This window comes from Fonsecaea multimorphosa, assembly GCF_000836435.1.
Source record: "Fonsecaea multimorphosa CBS 102226 unplaced genomic scaffold supercont1.40, whole genome shotgun sequence".
Taxonomy (NCBI): Eukaryota; Fungi; Ascomycota; class Eurotiomycetes; order Chaetothyriales; family Herpotrichiellaceae; genus Fonsecaea; species Fonsecaea multimorphosa.
The window spans coordinates 59178-77308 of NW_015971674.1; the positions used below are offsets into that span (position 1 = coordinate 59178).

Sequence of the window (18131 nt, forward strand, 5' to 3'; positions counted from 1 at the left end):
GGGCGAGGCACACGTCGCTGCTTTGGTGTTTTTGCATTCCTTCCCTGCCAGTTCTTTTGAACCACATGTTATGAAGCCAGGTGATTGGTTCCTGAAAGGCAACAGAACATGGAGTGTGCTTTCGACTGCACTCGCTTCATCAAAATCCCATTGCGATACTGATAAGGTTGCATTTCGTGATGTTGACGCATCAATGAGTTATTCCATCTTTGTTGCGAGTGAAAGGCATTTCAGCTGCATGCCGCCGTTCGCGGCATGACTTTAGAATATCAGCCATGGGGGCGGAAGCCTTCTGCGGGAACCTTTTGCCTGAACCTTGACAATCGTTGTGTTTTCTTCTCATTGCCCCCTCAATATGGAGAGCCAGCAACGGCCAGTAAGTGTGGTACACCTGCGTAGGGGAGTGGAGGCCTACCACAGAGAGGAATTGTTGCATAGTTGGCATATAGTTTCTGCTTGCCCCTGGCGCATCGGACCCATTGTCCATAGCATCTTGATGCGATCGAGAAGGCTTCTGCCAACAGCGAGATCTCGATTGCCCATCATGCCATTGGGTGAAAGGAGGCTTAAACGTCGGTCAAAGAGGAAGGATAATTGTCAGTCCTGCCCCGCCAATGTACTGTCTGCAGGACATCTCAAGCCTCTCCGATCTTGTCGTTCAACTGAGTCAAATGAGGCGGTGGTCGTTCGCACACACTGCTTTAGGTAACAAGCATCTCCGCGCATTCAGCCAGATGGCAGCATCCGCAACTTTCCCCTCGGGTAAAGCTACCTTGGTCAGGTCTGATGGGGATGGAGTCTTAGAAACAAGACAGCAGCGAGTGAGGGGAGTGAGAAGAGGAGATTTCCACGGCATTCCACGGATCCATCTAAGCAGTTTCTTCGACGATATGAATAAAGATGGAAAGAAGATTGGGCTCCGACTCTCGTCTCACTTCACCAAATCCCTTACAATGACTTGGCACGCTATGCCTGACTAGGCTCTATCAAAATCGTTCCCGAGGTCCTCAGAGTCTTGACTGTACAGCGGTCCGTATCACAAACCCGATACGGGGAAAGTGGATCCTCACCTCTCCAACAGCCGGACCGGTACCATCGCTTGCGCTTTGAGGTGTGATGACGGCCTCTTCCGGCGTGAGAGCTACGAGGGTCCCTACAGTGGGACTATCCCTTCCAGTGTCATCTGGGGCGATGGTCACTTGCGCTCCTGCCACAAGACCATTGCGTCTATCAAGGTCGTAGTGCGGACCAGCCGGGGTCGCAAGTAGTGGGATCTCCTTCAACAGCGGTGTCTGCTTCAATTGCTGCATCACTCTCGCCACAGACGGAGCGTCGTCCCTTTCGATCTTTGTCTCCACGCTCGGCAGCCCATCAACATGTGCTTTGAAGCGCTCGAACCAAGCAAAGATTCCAGGATACCGGTCTCGATTGAACACGGCCCCCATTCCCTCTCCATCGCCATCACTCGTGCCTCCGCCGGTCAGATTCTCGATTCCTTCTCCGCGACTGATCTTCTCCCCCCAATCGAGCTGATACCAAAGCGCGAGGTCCGCAACGCTTGGCGTATCGGCCCCGAAGATCCATGGTTTGGCCTGCGTGCCAGAGACCAGTGGCTCCAACAAGCTCAGCTGCAAATCCAGACCGCTGAGATTCTCGGGGACTTTCCTCCCCAGTTTCTCCACGTCGAGTTTGTGGCCGATCAGATTGGACCGGTCGACTCCGAAGTGCGTCCGCCAGACACTCGGGGGTATCAGCCCTGTGGTTACGCGGAAAAGGGGGCGGTCGGTCCAATATGAGGCAAAACCGCGAAGCAGGGGTCGAAAGGCGGCTGAGGAGGACGGGTAGAGTGTTCCATAGCCCTGTGCCGAAGGGAACTGACTTTCAAGGGCTTCGAGAATCAATGAGGTGTCGATGTAGATCTGTCATATGCAATGATTGTGTTTAGCTCATGTCTGGAATATGTCTTGAAGGAGCACGTGGCCGAAGAGGCTGGTTCTTATCACTGCGACTCCACATGGAGTTGACGCTCTTGCTTACCTCTCGTCCAATGGCCAAAACCGGAATCTTTCTATAAGTGACGTTGAAATTATCCTTCAGGACCGGGCGTGGCATCATTGATGGCACCACAACAAAAGCTATCCAGGTGAACACGACAGCGTCAGTCCAAGACAATCCCCACAGAATGATACCGCGAAGTCGATTTGTACTGCCAATCGACAGCAATGATGTTGACCGACATACTGTATGGTATTTGTTTCAGCCTGAGAGCCAATTTGACCTTGGTGGTGAAAGGCGACGCTGGATTGACTCCCCGTTAGCTTGACATCCGCCCTCTCAGGAATTCCAGACATCGAGAGGGAATTTCCTCACAGTCATAGCCGAAAAGAACCACCGGGGGCTTTGTTGATGAGGCATCTCCATTCCCCATCTTTGAGAACCTTGGTCCTGAGGATCAGAACTCAATGGCAGGTGTGCCAATAAGCTGGGACTCGACAACGAGAAAGTCGGCAAAGGGTGGTCAAGTAATTTCAAGTTTTCTTCTACGAGGCCTCCGTGTGATCAACAAAGGGCGTGATGAAGGGCGTACCGGTGCCTGGGATGAGAAAAGTCCGTTGTATCAATACGCGTTCACGAATAGTAGCAGGAGAGCTGGAGCCGCAGTCGGGCGAATGGGTGGTTTTCGGATCGTGAACCTCGGTTCGGTCCGATCTCGTCACTGGATTTCAACGAGGCTGATGCAGCCTTGCCCTCAGCACTTCCCATCGCTCGCACATATAGGTACCACTTAGAAGATGAGTACCGATGATGGCACTGCCCTTGATTTTCAACCACACTAGTGGTGTCTTGGTCACCATTTGCAACAACGGCACTCATTACAGTACATTAAGCTTGGCCTGCACATCGACGCCACCCTAATGGGACGCCCTCTCCAATGTTGGTTCTTCATAATGTGCAATAGTTTCTTGCCAAAGGAAAAGGTATCCGTTCAGCCGATCCGCAGGTCCCTCACTCACATCGGGACCTATCCATTCCGAGGACTGAAGGTGAAAATTCAGTCATCCACAATGCTCCCAGCCCAGACAATGCCGTTCGAATCGCTCTCTAGCCCATCGGTGACCCCTGTCCGGCCGAAGTCCATTACCGACGCTGTTGCAAATGGTTCAGACGTGGCACTCGTGTCCCGCAGTCGAAGAGTAGGCAGCATCCAAATGATAGGTTTGGCCACCGCCAGCAACAGCATCCTGCGGACCTGTCGCCCATTTCAAAATAGAGATCCATCACCTTGAATGGCGGGCCGATATTGATCGGAGTACTCGCGGTGACCCGGTAAAGATAGATTGCGAAAGCAACTGCGCCAACAAAAAGGTGCATGTGGCCAAAATTGCCTGCATGAAGCTAGATGTCTTTCCTCCGAATCATGGCGGATAACTGTGTCCGCATTTTGATGGGCTTATGAAGCCCACGAGGTGCAACTGGCCGAAGTGTCTTCAAAAACAGAGGGATCAAAACGAACAAGCTGTTAATTGCCGTATCTCATCCCTGCAGCTTTTCGATTCCCGAGAAATAGCCTATTGCATGGAGGAACAAGTCAAGTGATGACCGTCATAGTGATGAGCGATACTTCCAGCAAGTCGTGACGAGGCCGAATGATTGCCTTGCAGCATTGGCTTGCCTCTGTTCGCGTGCTTGTTTCAGAGGATGCGAAGTCCACAACAATCAATTGATACTGGCCGCACCGATGCTTGCCTTTTCCACCAGAGCTTTGTTAGATCTTCCACAAATCTTTTGTCCGACGAGCTCCAGCTGTCCAGTCCCATCTCCAGCATATCCTCATGATTGATCTCGACCTCAGTCTCCTCGGCCTGCTCCGTCAACAGAGGTCGGCTGTCCTCCTGATCCATTTGATCACCGGAACCCGCATCATCTTCGTCGTCATCATCGTCGTGATAAGTCGCTTCGCCTTGGTCGTCGCTGTCTGTCCTTGTGATGGAGGCCGTGATAGTCTGAAAAATGCTCGCAGTTAGGCGGTGGAAGTATGCCACCACAGCCACTTCACGACTCTGCTCCTCCTCGTCTTCACCATAGAGCAATAATGAGTCTCGTTCTATTTCGTTTTCTTCTCCCTCGGCGAAACCTTCGCGCCGATCTCCAGCGGAAGCCCACCAGACGAAAGAAGTGTATGCCATTCGAGACCAAGATGGAGGCTCCACTACCAGCTTGTTCGCCGAGTTCGAGGACGAAAGAGAAGAGACAGACGAGGTTGCATCGTCAGTAACAGCCGTTTCGCTGGGCTCTAGCCTCCGGAGACCACGCATGAGGTGCGCAAACCGTCGAAAGTCTCGTTGCGTAGCTTTGATGGCGACTTTGGGGAAAGCCTTGGTTAGTTCTGGGTTTGAAACAATAATGCGAGGAAACGCTTTCGTGGAAGCAGTCTGTGAGCGCGGCTTAGGCATGAGCACAAGGATATCATAGAGATCGGGTTTTGAGGTGAGCACATCATCCGTAGTGCAGGCAATAAAACCGTGGTTGGCTCCGGCAGCTCCAGCCTGCTCTAGCTGAGGGATGTCCATAACACCAACTGTGAACAGCGGACGCAATCGAACACCAGGAGCGTCGGCCTCGTGCGGCTGCGGCGACAGAACCTTTGAGACAGACGAGAGGATGGACAGGTTATATACTGCAGGATGTGGTCAGTGCTGGACAAACTGCAAGGCAATTTCATTCTCACCAAGATTGCAGCAGAATTCCACAGGGGCATCTGTGACTATCAAAATCCGTTTGCGGAGCAAGGCTGCTCGATACAATGGAAATATCAGGGGTCCGAATAGCTTGATCGAATCTATTAGTGTCAATGCGGGATGGTGCGGTGTCAAGGCGTGATTCGGAGAGATGAAGGTTGTCGCCGTAGACATTGTCCTGAACTTGGGATAACCATTGGACCGTGGGGCTGGGCCCTCTTCTGTAGAATCAAGGGGCGCCTGCGACGAGGGTTCCTCTGGCCGCAGCTTGTACTTCTCCCAATACTCTTCCAGGGCAGTAACATCTCCCGGGTTGTCGATATGCGCCCTGCTCATGTCAATGACTGCAACCGCGAGCATTGTATCATGGGGCCCTACCTTGCGAACTCCATCAGAGATTCTGCATGGCGCCAGATCCGACCCATACGACCGTGTTCCAAGGGAACCAGGATGCCAATGGCCACCATTCGCGCAGCACGCTCTGCCTGCTCGTCGGCCTTGTTGACAAAAGCGCTGAGTCCAGCATAATCCTCGTGGATGAAGTATCTTTCCATATCATTCAGCAACGTTGACTAGCTCTCGAGTATGCCACTCACACCAAATCCTCTTCGACGTTGTGCAATCCGGACGGCAGGGACTTAAACTCGACAACGCCCTCGACAGGGACTACAGATGAGAGTCAACAGGGGCGAGATGCGAAAGGGTGGTGAGGTATACCATTGTCCAGGGATCTATGCCATCCTAGAGTGTACCTTCAAGAGTCGTCAGCATGCGCCAAAGTCCTGACTAGCATAGGCATACCCTTTGCGATGGTCGAAGTGGACCAAGAAGAGGGCAAGGATGGGCGGAAACGGCGGCTCATTCGTCGTGTCAATCCTCAAGGAGTTCGAGGCCTGGTCCGCCATTCATGAAAACGCTTTCGCATAACGACAACAGAGGCTCTCGTGCTTCTGGGCATCTGGGTGGGTGGAGCAGATTCGATTGAAGCCGCAGATCGCCCTGTGAGGAGAGCTTCAGAACTCAAATGTCAAATGACGGTCAAGCGAGCACTTCAAATGACAGATACAACGACCATCACATTCGACGAAATGCCATCGCAGTCAGGATGGCTACCTTATGGAGTTGGCCGGCAGCAAGGGAAAATCCGGCGTGATGCTGATCGCTTACAGCAAACTAGATGCTACGGCTTGCTACACTGCTATGCGAAGGGCGCATGATGTTTCTCCGTATCTCGGGAATCACCAAGCAGACATTTGTGATTGCAGGCATATGAAATGTGCATTTTGCCAGCGCAACTTTTGCGGTCATCTCTGCGTAGTCTATGACCCATTGAATGTCAACTCCCCTCCTCTTGTATTTCCCCTTGCGTTATACATGTGGTATGAAATCCGTCCACTGTATGTTGAGGTATGCCGTCGCTGGCAGGTCTCTCAACTCTGCGAACGCCTCTGCAATCAAATAGAACCGGGCCACTCCATATATAATCGCCAACGGGGTGATGGTTGCAAATTCCCAGGGTACTGGCAATTGGTTGTTCCGTCTCTTCATCGTGGCTGATCTTCGGGCCATGCGGATCTTGTGTTCTGCCAGGGCTTTTCGGTTGAAGAAGAATAAATATATGGTTGTCCATCGGCCCAGGCGAGTCCATGATGCCGCCGTTTCAAAGACCCAGAATGCAGCGGTGATGCCGAAAAGCAGAAGCGAACAAATCCTCCAGAGAAGCCGCTCGGTGCGGCTTGGAAATTCAAAGCTCCAGCCGGCGACATGAATGGCCGTGAAGAGCAGAGTTGCAAAGCATAAAAAGTATTCTTGTATACCGTATGGATTCGTTGGAAATCTGTCGTTGGGAATGCGCTGGATTGGCCTCTGTGCAGGAATGACCGGCATCTTCATGAAAGGTTGCACATTGACAGAATATCCGGGGCCATTCTCATCGATGAAGTCGAGAGGCGTCAGGCTCCATTCGCGGTTAAGCGTGATCTCGGCAAGTGTGTGAGATGAATGGATGTGGATGGGCGTTTGGATGTCTGCGGGTTTGTGAAGCCAGAAACAAGAGGTCATAAGGGAGCAGACGACAATGGCAAGTGCATTTAGCTCCAGAGTTGTGATTGCCAGACCTTGGATAGCACGAGCAACGCACTGTATGATCAGATAGGAAATTTGAAATGCAGTGATAACTTTGGTGAAGGTGTCTTGCTTGGATTTGTCCCAGATTTCTTTGCGGGTGATAGAAGGATATTCGACAAATTTATTGACGACGAGCCAGTGAAGCTGAGTTGCATTGAGTGGGAACGGTTCGCCGTCGCGAGCATGGAAAATGAAGCCGCCCATGTCTGCGAAGAACGCCTGTCGCATGTGCCAGTCCGTGTGGCTGTACGCCTTGAAGGACACAACGGATTGTTTCGCTCGACTCCATTGGCCCGCAGCATATGTGAGAGGGAATTCAGGGCCCAAGATACCGAGAGCCATCCACAATAGACGGCGGCCAAAGCGAGTTGTAAAACTGTCTTTGGGGGCAGGCACGTTGAGACACAACATGCTGTACGTGCTGATGAATATCGTAACGATTGATATCCAGAGAATATCAAAGGTCCCTCGAAAGTTGGGCTGGCTCACCCATTGTGTGACTCGGGTCGACGACGAGAAAGTGCTCTGCAAACTGGCGCCTTGAGCGCAAGGAGAAGAAGAAGGGTTTGTCGCATTCGACCTGTTTTCGTGACCTTGGCAAACAATGGGAAACAGTGATAAGCCCAAGAGGATTTGGACATGCCATTTTTCCACCTTTTGCTTCCTGTAGTATTTGTTGGAGAGAGCAACGACGCGCATGAACGGCTGTGAAGGAGTTTGAAACCGCTTGATCCTAGTGTTAAGAGGACAGTAAGAGGAGAGACCTAGCCCTCATAGCTGCATTTAAGGACTGTGAGACTGGAAGAAGCGCCGGACATCGACCACTGCTGCTATCTTTGAGTTGAGACAGCTGCCGTCTCTTCCCCAGGCAGTTTGGCCGGTTCTGGCGGCACGCATTGCTGTAACATCGACCAGGATCGAAGTCTCGCGCTGGGGTAATTTAATTGAGCCATCCTGGATAGTCCCAAAAAGTAATCGGTACCATGCTGCACCAGGTAAACGTTAGCAACATCTCACGGACTCACTCCGTTACCATGGACAATGGATCCTGAACAGCAGCTCTAGAGTCGAGTCTGGCTTTTGTCCAAACCTTGATTGACAACTACGGCTCGGATCGTGTGCATCTGTTCGCCAGGAATCCAAGTTCCATCCACAACCTGCAGCGAAACGCTCGACATGAGACGCTTCCAATCCATGGTGGAGATTGGTGTTTCAGAAGCCGCATGTTGATTGCACCTAGCCTCCAGGATACGGAGTAGATTGAGATGGAGTTGGGGGCTTTTTGCTAAGCGCCTGGTTGGTGACATGTGGTGGTCGAGGGCGAATTGAAACGCGCGAATCCCTCATCGCGCGTACTCGTACCTACTGTTATCATGTGTCGAACCGGCCTCATGCAAGCTTGATGGCAGACTGACTCCATGTCGTGTGGACTCTGCTCTTTTTAGCATTTGATGGCGTCCGTCCCTCAGCACCGAAGAGTTTCTCGCCAAAGTCGCTGTGCTGTTGTCCAGAAGCTGCGATGATGACATTTTTCTCGGCGATCGTTCGACCTCTCCTCATCAGTGTCGCGGCCGGCGTCGGCATCTACTTGGCCTTCCTCAGCCTCCTCACCATCACTTCATTCCAAGATCATGCCATCTACCTCCACCGCATAACATTGACCTGGTTCCAGGATGTCAATGAGCCCGAGCATTGGGGTTTCCTGCGGAACCAGGTCACACCCTTCCTCCTCCACACGCCAGATGGCGAAACCCTACATGCGTGGCACGTCCTGCCGCTCGAGACATATCGAAAAAATGAAAAGGCGCTGAGGGAAGAGCCTGCAGGGCTGTGCCACAATATCCAAGAGAGATTAGGTTTCAAGCTGCTGAGAGACGATCCGACCGCCAGGCTGGTAATTTATCTACATGGAGCGGCCGGGACACTGGGATCAGGCTGGCGACCGCAGAGCTATCGTGCTCTATCTGCCGCTGCGCCCAACGTGCATATTGTCGCCATTGACTACCGCGGGTTCGGCTCTAGCACTGGGTGGCCGTCAGAGGCTGGTCTTCTGACCGACGCCCTGACACTGGCCGAGTTTGCCATGAAAACTGCTGGGATCCCGCCCGAGCGTATTGTCGTCTTCGGACAGTCGCTGGGCACTGCCGTCAGCATATCCCTTACCCACCATCTAGCTCTGCAATCACCACCGACGCTGTTTGCGGGGATCGTGCTTGTAGCGCCATTCGCGAACGTCGAACTTTTGACCCAGACCTATAGCATTGCCGGCACTATCCCTCTTCTTGCCCCTGTGGCACATTGGCCCAGAGCTTTAGCCTGGTTCAACAGCTTCATCACGACCAAGTGGCCATCAAAGGATAAACTGGCCGAACTCATACGTCGGGTGGAGACTCTCGAGCCTTCAGATCGGAAGACGAGATACGACATTACCATCATCCACGCACAAGACGACTACGACATCCCCTGGACACACTCTGACGTGGTGTTTTGGCATGCCGTAAACGCAACAAGACAGCCTGGAAAGAGCCTGACTTTTGAAGATTTGGAGGTCGAGAAGGCCAGGCGGAAAACAGAGCTTGGAGCAGGTGGATGGGAGGTTGAGTGGAGAGGCGACGCTGGCGTAGTGCGAGAACAGATTGTGAAGCATGGACTGCACGATCGAATCATGAGTTATCCGGTGGTGAGTCTTGCTGTTGCACGAGCATTCCACAGCTTGGATCCGGAATAGACGTCTTGATATAAGAGCGCAAATGTACAAGCTCTCCATCTACACAATGCTCATTGGCCTTCTCCGCGACACGAACCCGAAGGATCCGTTTGCGGTGGTCCTTTTGGAATAAAGTTGAGGTATCGCAGAGTTGCGCATCTCGTGGCTCCGCTGTCTCGGCTGATAGAAGGGGAGTCAAAGTTGCCAGACGTCGAGCTGGTTCGGTAGAAGTCCTTGAGCCAGTGCAATTGATCTATTACTAAACAAGAGATGTTCACCACACAACCACTCGCCGTTCGTTACACGGTTCGAATATTTACTGATGTATTGTCGCCCTTAGCTAATCGATCCCGAGTGGATTGATTACTCTTCCCACATCTGTGCGTTGCTCGGCTCCGTTCCCCCGACATCTCCATCTGCTCCGTGAGTCAGTACCTAGCCGAAAGAGCTTGAATTCGTAAGATATACATATTTGATACAGACACTCTTTACCTTCCAAGCTCCAGCCTGTGTGGCCTGTAACAAAAGGCCCCAAGAAGCCATCTGTTCAGTACCTAGGTAGTACGGAACAAACGAACCATGGTACATCCCCCACCAATGGCAACCATGAAGATGATTCAGCCATGTTGCGGACGCTGCCCTTTTATCTGATCTTACAAACCCGGATTTTCCAGCAAGCATATTTGACCACTACCGCATCTGGCCTAGACTATCGTGGATGGGGCGCCCATTGTGTGCGCTGCTGGGCTTTTTGGGGAACGTCAACCACCCTTCTCTCGTTGGTGGGCCACAACGTCGCACGGCGAGGATTTGTCTTTCTGTCTACGCCGGCATGGTGCCCCTCGAATGCGGCTTTGTCAGCTTCGCTGGGTTAGATGGTGACTTTGCTGCAGGCAGGCAGGTCTCATTGACCTTGCGTGGACACTGGAGGGGCGTAACAGGATTCGTGCTCAGGGCGACAGAGCAACCGGCCGCCGGAGTACCCAGAGCCATGGATACATGTATATAAAGGGGAGACCTCTGGCCTCTGGCCGGGTGGTTGAGGTTCTCAAACAACGCTTTGTCGAAGCAAACGATTGACAACAACACCACATCGTCATCATCGAGTCACTCACCAAGTATTTCCCATCCAGCTAGCTGCTCACCGTCAACACCGTCAACATGGCCCAAACATTCGTCATGCGAGGCGTCGAAGGCAAGGTGAAGAAGACACCGGCCGAGATCCCCGAGCTCAAGGCCAACGAGGTGCTCGTCAAGATCACGCACAGCGGCCTCTGCGGGACGGACCTGTTCTACATCAACCCGGGCTGCGCGCTGGGCCACGAAGGTGTCGGGACCGTCGAGAAAGTCGGCAGTGCCGTGACAGCGCACAAGATCGGTGATCGAGTGGGCGGCGGATATCTGAGGAGTGTATGTTGCTGTTGTATATACACGTAAATCTCTTTTTTTCCACTATGTGCAACACTGACATATATATATCGTGGTCGAAAATTCAGAGCTGTGGCCAGTGCAAATACTGCCTCACGGGGCGCGACATCATGTGCTACAACCGCGACATCTACGGCGCCGCGGGCTTCAGCAACGGCACTTTCGCGACCTACTACATCGCCAAGGAAGGCTACGTGTATGCCATCCCGGCCTCGATTCCTTCGGAGCACGCGGCGCCCTTGCAGTGCGCGGGGGCCACCGTCTACTCGGCCCTCAAGACCTACTACAGCACGGGCATGCGCGTCGGCGTGCTGGGCATCGGCGGCCTGGGCCACCTGGCGATCCAGTTCGCGGCCAAGATGGGCGCCGCGACCACCGTCTTTTCCACCAGCCCGGACAAGGAGAAGGAGGCGCGCGGGTTTGGCGCCTCCGAGTTTGTCGTCTTGGGCCATGAGGACAAGTTGAGCGCGCCCGTGGACGTGCTGCTGATTACCGCGCACAAGGCGCCGGATTGGTCTACGTGAGTGGACTCCATCCCCCCCTTTTTTGTTTTCGAAAGGAAGGGAGGGAAGGGAAGGGAACATTGGTCCCATAAGAGGTCGTTACCCTTCTCAGCGAGCTAGCAAGCTAACCAGAGATTCGACAGGTTCATGAGCGAAAAGGTCGTCGCGAGAGGCGCTCCGATCGTGGTCCTGGGCGCAATCGGCATGAGCCTGGAGTTACCGTAAGCCGTTTTCTACTCTCTTGACTCTTGTTTCCCTTGCACGGATCTGATTCGAAGATGCCTTTCCTTCCACCATACATCCCTCCTTACGTCCTACTCCACTACTTCCCTCCATTCCCCCTTAAACAAGCCCCCATCCTCCCTTTCCAGCTGATTCACACCCATCCTAACGCCTGCAGATTCATCCCCTACTTCTTCAACTGCTACAACCTGGTGACCAACCTGGTCGCGTCGCGGGCCACGCACGCCGAGATGCTCGCCTTCGCCGCCAACCACGGCATCGCGCCGCTGATCGAGGAGTTTCCCATGGACGAGGCGGGGGCCGCCGACGCGATCGCGAAGTTGCAGCAGGGTAAGGTCCGGTATAGGGCTGTCTTGAAGGCCTGAGCCCGCAAACATTGGTTAGACTGGGGCGGGGCTCGACTCTGAGGTACATTATCTACCTGTGGCTGTGATGGCGACGATAGGGACGTTTCGAAGGCTTCGTGCTTCTCCCCTTGTGGACCTGACGGAAAATAAAGCGCGGTGAATGGTTCACTTGTACCTTTCGTACCTCTTTGCTTCCAACCGAATGCTCAATCAAGGCCCCGACTCATTCGCGCCGGAGTATTTGTGATATTCATCGAGAGGCAGAGCACTGGCCTTCGAAGCGCCTACCTCAGATATGTGCTGACCAGCCAGGGCAATTTCATATACAGACATTATTTCCTGCGGGTAATTGATCAGTCTTCCTACCCACCTCATATTAAACGAGCATTGGCTCCAGGAAGAAAAAAATAGCAAAGTGAAATCAAAATGCCAACCGCTTCAGACTGCTCCAATTTACAACAAAATGCCCAAAAATTCAACGAAGAAATTAAAAAAGGAAGCTAACAGCAACAGCCCAAGTATTTTTCCACCTATGACGCCTGTGCACAATTCTCGTTCGGACTCGGGCACTCGTAAGCCGCGCAGTCGGTAGGGCCGCATGTACCAGCGACGTAGGCGCCGCTATCGAAGCCCGGGGCAGGGGCCAAGGCGACCTCATCCGAGTACAGGAACTGGCGGCACTCGCCGGTCGCGTCATTGTAGGTAAAGGCGTCGCAGAAGCCGTTGTTGTCGCACTCTTCCAGGCAAGCCTCGTAGCTGGGCTGCGGAATGATGTCCCAGTTCGGGTTCGAGTCGGTAGCCGTCAGCTGTTGGCCGCAGTACACGGTCCACTGGCACTGGCCGCAGCCGGAACCGGCGACTATGGGCTCGTCGGTCGGGCAGGCGGTGAAGCCTGTTGTGGTTGTGGTTGTGGTTGTGGTTGTTGTCGTAGTCGTAGTCGTGGTTGTACTGGTAGTTGTACTGGTGGTGGTGGTGGTGGTGGTGGTGGTAGGAGTATTCGTTGTAGTTGTGATTATAGGAATGGTGGTGGAAGTGCTTATGGGAGAACTGGTCGTGACCGTTGTAGGAGATGCAGACGTAGACGATATGGTATTGGTGCTACTTGCTGTCGTAGTAGGGACCGTGGCAGGAGTCGTCGAGACACCTTTTGAAGTCTTGGTCTTCCAAGTGGGCTCAACCGTAACCTGAGAGAAACAGTTAGAAGCGTAAAGACAGATTTGGAATCAGAGTCCATACCGTGACGGTTTGGGGGACCTCGATGCACGAACAGGCAGTCTCCTGCTCATCTAGTGGTAGTTTCTCCAATTGCTGCAGCAGCGAGGTGAGCGGATTCGATGGAGCCCACGACCGCTTATGAAACCAGCCAAACTGGCTCGACGCCGTGATGGTCATAGTAACTGTCGGCTCAGGGAAGCGGTCAGCGCAATACTGCACGGCTGGCTCGTAACTAGCCAGTGCACTGTACTGAGCGTAGATGCCGGCATCACAGAGCCCATCCCACCCCAGCCAACCGGCCAAGGCCGGGCCTGAAAGTCCAAGGACCGCTAGACCGAGTTGCTGACGCCGCATTTCGAAGATCTGACAAAAAAGACCCAAAAGCTGTAGGGGAAGGGGTACGCAGGATCATCGGGACACTTCTTATACGAATGCATTGCCTTGTGGGAAGGTGAGGTCTGGTCATCACCACAATCACACAGGAGAGTTGGACCTGAAACACCCTCACACTAGAGTATGGCTAGCCATGTCTTGGCCGCATTTAGGAAAGAGATGGATTGTTGACCGTTGTAAATGATATGGGCACGAAACCAGACAAGGCAACTCGGGCCGTCTATCCCCAGGACTTCAGAGTCGGTTTGTCGTTGTCTCTTACCTGAACAAGCTGCAAGGCTGAGAGTGGTTGGCCCGAATGCCTGTTTTGGAGACCATCATTGGTCTTGTGCAGCCTAGGCACCTTTGAAGCTGGCCAGGAGCCCAAAGACGCCGGATGCAACTTCAAATCTCGCATCGGATGATTCCTATATTTGCTGTCGAGTCGAGTATTTGCGTCCGAGGGGCAACAACACCCCCTTTCCTGGCAAATCGATTATAGATATCCTTGTGAGTAATATTGGCTTGTCGTATATCCGCAGTCTTGTTGAAAGGCTCTGTTCCGCGTAGGAGGCTGTTCCAATGGCCGTGGACTGTATTTCGCCAATATTGTTGCGATCGGCAGTGCATAGGAATCTAAACCAGCTTGGACTGGATGAAGCACCTTCAACGACGTCAGCCCAATTTAAGCATTGGCACTGAGAGGCTTCGCGTAGCTTGTTTTGCCAGAGGGTTGTGCTTGGCTGAATGACCGGAATCACAGAGATGGTCGCGCTCTGTACCGAGTACTACTGGCAGTGCTCTCCATATCTCCTTGTGCCGTCAGATAATGTGTCCCCCATGTTCCTCCTGGAAAGCGACGTATCTTCGCCATTTCATGTAACCTCGCCTGTGATATGAGACTGTCCAAGTGTTGTGGTTAACCATACATTCGTCATTCGCCTCTCGGAAGCGGGCCATCCTTGCTTAGAGACACTGACTGCCTTTAGTCTTCTTGAATATATACGAAATCCCTCCGCCCCCTATCATGTCCTGGTCAAGATTGACCACGTGCTCGAGACAGCCATCATCAATTGCCGACATGATTCGCCCTCTCAGCTCCGAATCTCCATGTCCCTGAGTCAGCATCGAAGTGTCCACATGCCTGTATTGCATCAATTGCTGCTTCTCTGCCTCAACTTCGGTCGCGAGTGGTGGCGTATCGCTGCTCATAGCATCCTTTGCTGTAGTCCACGAGCTGCCCGAATATTTCCTCGACGGTAGGCCTTTTGCTTTTAAAGACGCGGTTTCCAGCTCCTCATGGCTGGACTCTTTCTCGTTCTCACTCAAAGATCGGCGAGTCTGTTGTATGTCATTACTTTCGTCCTGGCAGTATTCCTCGCGCCCCGCACCCTCACACCCACAGTCAATCAGGTCATGGGTGCGTAGCCCTTCGCCCTCGTCCAAGCGAAAAAGATCCTTCAACTCTTCCTGACTGAAACTTGAAGTACCACTTTGGGCTCTTGTTGTCGGCTCATGCGGAGCGGAGGATACCGTGTACGATCCCCCTTGCATAATACTGTTCGCTAGCGCTCGCTTGACGAGTTGCCGTTGCCAGATTCGCTCTTCCAGTCCACCTTTGATCAGAAACCTGTAGATCTTGCAGTGTCTCTTTTGCCCTTGTCGGTGAATGCGCGCGATTGCTTGATCATCCGTCGCAGGGTTCCAGTCCACATCAAAAAGGACCAGGCGACTTGCCCCAATCAAGTTCAATCCGACTCCACCCGCCTTAGCACTCAGAAGAAACAGGAAACACTGGGAGGCTGTTGAGCGGTTGAATCTGTCCACAAGAGCCTGTCTCTTTTTCGCTGCGACTGAGCCATCAAGCCGGAGAGAAGACAAGTTGGAATTTGCTGCCAGTTGCTGGATGAGATTCAGTGTCGAGGTGTAGTTGGAGATAACCACGACCTTTTCATCAGTAGTATTGCGAATCTGCTGGAGGAGTTGATCGAGAAGACGAATCTTGCAAGAGACTGAGTTTTGGTAAAGTTTTGACAGCCCATCAGGAAGCATTTCGTTTAACGTCACCAGCGAAGACGAAGGGATCGACTCATCGTTGCCGTAGTTGGGGTCCATCAACGCTGGGCTGTTGCAGAGTTTCTTCAGAATGGTGATCAGCTGAAACGCCGTCTCCTGGCTACGCAACGCACTGTGGAACATAGGCGAACGAACAATGCTTCGGTAGATTTTTGCCTGTGCCGGTGTTGGTTTGCAGAACAGAACATATTCTGTCTTCGGAGGCAAGAAGTCTGCCAGGATATCAGCTGTCCGTCGCAGTATGAAGGCCGATATTGTACGAGTCAACTCCTCGCTGGCATCTTGACCACGCTCAATTTCGGCCGGTAACGCATCCGGTTGACGGCTTTTCATGATGGGCTTCTCAAAGTCCCTGATGAATCCCTTCTGAGATCCCAGACACCCATCGTTTACGAAGTTGACCATGGCGAAGAACTCGCTCAGGTCGTTCTGTATTGGAGTCCCCGACAGAATGATCCTCCGCTTCGTGTTCAACGACTCAATAGCTTGAGCGGCTTTGTTCTTCATGGTCTTGAGACGATGGCCTTCGTCACAGATGACGATATCAATAGGCTGTCCCTTGGCAAGATCATCGGCTACCATCCTCAATCTTTCATAGCCAATGATCATAACCTGAAAGACTTTCCCGTCGAAGCTACTCAGGCGAGTCTGTTGGTCTTCAAACTCGAGTACCCCCAACCTGTCGGAGCCGAGCCATTTCTTAAATTCTCGCTTCCAATTCCGAATGAGGGATACCGGACACACAACGAGGGCTTTTCTCACAACAGGTGGCTCTCGGAATGTTGGATTTTGCCGCAACAGTGTCCACAGGAGAGCGATTGTGGTCAGTGTCTTGCCTAGCCCCATGTCATCTGCAAGAATGCATCCTTGGCCGTCGATATCACGCAGTCCCATGACGCATTCATAGAGAAATTTTACTCCATCTTGCTGATGTGGTCGCAATCTTTTACCAATCAAGGGGTCTAGGACCACATCCACAATTTGTCGCCCTGCGGGCGGACTTCTGGGTCTCTGAAAAACAAGGGCGCCTTCTGCGTTAGGATCATGCCGTGGAGTCGGCGATTCACCCAAACCTTGCGGAAGTATAGTCGACTCCTTCAAGGGTTGTTTGAAACCACCAACACGATTGACTTTTGGAGGAGGTTGCTTCTTAACCTGAGTCTTCTCTTTCTGTATTTGAGCTTTCATCTGACTCTGTATGCTTGGCTTTGTGGTTTGGACTTCGAGAGATTCCGCAGACGGAGGCTTGGGTGCGGCTTTGCGTTCGGTGTTCGCAAGCTTGGGCTTGGTGCCGATAATTTCCAGGAAAGTATTCCTGCTGATTTGGGAATCAACCTCGACTTCCTTTCCACTGATGGTCAGGTTTGACTCGGGCAGCAAGGGAGCCGAAAAGGCAGTGCGGCCAATGCTCTTTCCGGACTTGGTATACAATGTTGCAAAGCCATCTCTAACAGCGAGCACGCCGTCATCCGTCCAAGTCTTGTTCTTCTTGTTCGTGGGAACACGCCTGCAGAGATCATGAGTGAGTGATGATTCCTGGCTCCGTAGGTTGCGTACCAGAGGATCGAGAAATAACTTTCGATGCTGTCCGACCCATTGCAGCCCAATCCCGTAACAGGACTCGGAGGGTTGACGATCGAACTGAGGGGTTGTCTTTCACCCTCACTGGATGGTGCCCTCGCTGCTTGGTGATGAGGGCTCAGCTTCCTTCGCTTGGCAGGAGGTATATTCTGACGAGAACTCTCGCCATCGGCAACAGGATTGCGGATAGTCAGGGGCTTGAAAGGCTTGGAAGACATCGTCTGTGGTTGCACTCAGAAAGATCGTGGCAACTGCACCGCAGGTGCAGCACAAGAGGACAACGCGCAACGCGTCTGATGAGAACGCGTAGCCACGTGGGCGGGGCTCTATTTCAAATGACGCGGACTTCGTCACAACAAAACACCATGGAGAACTGTCAGAAGTGATCAACCATGGTTATCTTCACTCAAAGATAACTCTATCTACTCTTGGATACGACGGTATCTCTATGCTCACTACTATATACTAGCTATCTCTCGTACGCTATCTTCCCTGTCTTTGCTGAGCACTCTAGTTGTGGCAGTTCTGTGTCCTAGGGTGCCATTCGTTTCTGAAGTCGGCTCGCTCCCCATTGAGCGTGCTGTCCCTTGCATATCCGAGTCCAGCATACGAAGCTATTACGTACACAGAACAGCGAATCTGAACAGAGGCATGTCAAAACGAAGGGAAATTGTTATCATATTTCTGTATCGCATTGAATCTAGCAACGCAAGTGCAATCATGTATGGATATCGAACCAATGTGTAAAATCAAAGCAGACGCCTAATTCCTCCTTTGACGCTCCCTTCCTCAA

General features: G+C 52.6%; 7 protein-coding genes across 7 annotated transcripts; 2 read left to right on the plus strand and 5 right to left on the minus strand.

Moving 5' to 3' along the window:
* Positions 1 to 1007: 1007 nt before the first annotated feature.
* Z520_11549 (uncharacterized protein) lies at positions 1008 to 2428 on the minus strand (the record flags this gene model as incomplete). The annotated part of the gene is made up of 4 exons (XM_016782037.1): positions 1008 to 1919; positions 2038 to 2135; positions 2242 to 2298; positions 2371 to 2428. The coding sequence occupies 4 exons, from the start codon at positions 2426 to 2428 to the stop codon at positions 1008 to 1010; spliced, it is 1125 nt and encodes a 374-aa protein (XP_016626820.1).
* A 1264-nt stretch (positions 2429 to 3692) lies between these two features.
* Positions 3693 to 5644, minus strand: Z520_11550 (uncharacterized protein; the record flags this gene model as incomplete). The annotated part of the gene is made up of 6 exons (XM_016782038.1): positions 3693 to 4678; positions 4730 to 5067; positions 5118 to 5285; positions 5336 to 5405; positions 5457 to 5491; positions 5541 to 5644. 6 exons carry the CDS (start codon positions 5642 to 5644, stop codon positions 3693 to 3695), a joined length of 1701 nt encoding a protein of 566 aa, XP_016626821.1.
* A 463-nt stretch (positions 5645 to 6107) lies between these two features.
* Z520_11551 (uncharacterized protein) lies at positions 6108 to 8062 on the minus strand (the record flags this gene model as incomplete). Its single annotated transcript, XM_016782039.1, has 3 exons — positions 6108 to 7599; positions 7666 to 7852; positions 7957 to 8062. The coding sequence occupies 3 exons, from the start codon at positions 8060 to 8062 to the stop codon at positions 6108 to 6110; spliced, it is 1785 nt and encodes a 594-aa protein (XP_016626822.1).
* Positions 8063 to 8388: 326 nt separating this feature from the next.
* On the plus strand, positions 8389 to 9594 carry Z520_11552 (uncharacterized protein; the record flags this gene model as incomplete). The annotated part of the gene is made up of 1 exon (XM_016782040.1): positions 8389 to 9594. The coding sequence occupies one exon, from the start codon at positions 8389 to 8391 to the stop codon at positions 9592 to 9594; it is 1206 nt and encodes a 401-aa protein (XP_016626823.1).
* Positions 9595 to 10734: 1140 nt separating this feature from the next.
* Z520_11553 (uncharacterized protein) lies at positions 10735 to 12112 on the plus strand (the record flags this gene model as incomplete). The annotated part of the gene is made up of 4 exons (XM_016782041.1): positions 10735 to 10983; positions 11070 to 11521; positions 11648 to 11725; positions 11905 to 12112. 4 exons carry the CDS (start codon positions 10735 to 10737, stop codon positions 12110 to 12112), a joined length of 987 nt encoding a protein of 328 aa, XP_016626824.1.
* A 512-nt stretch (positions 12113 to 12624) lies between these two features.
* Positions 12625 to 13663, minus strand: Z520_11554 (uncharacterized protein; the record flags this gene model as incomplete). The annotated part of the gene is made up of 2 exons (XM_016782042.1): positions 12625 to 13278; positions 13331 to 13663. The coding sequence occupies 2 exons, from the start codon at positions 13661 to 13663 to the stop codon at positions 12625 to 12627; spliced, it is 987 nt and encodes a 328-aa protein (XP_016626825.1).
* A 984-nt stretch (positions 13664 to 14647) lies between these two features.
* Positions 14648 to 17556, minus strand: Z520_11555 (uncharacterized protein; the record flags this gene model as incomplete). Its single annotated transcript, XM_016782043.1, has 2 exons — positions 14648 to 17264; positions 17315 to 17556. The coding sequence occupies 2 exons, from the start codon at positions 17554 to 17556 to the stop codon at positions 14648 to 14650; spliced, it is 2859 nt and encodes a 952-aa protein (XP_016626826.1).
* Between the last annotated feature and the right edge of the window lie 575 nt (positions 17557 to 18131).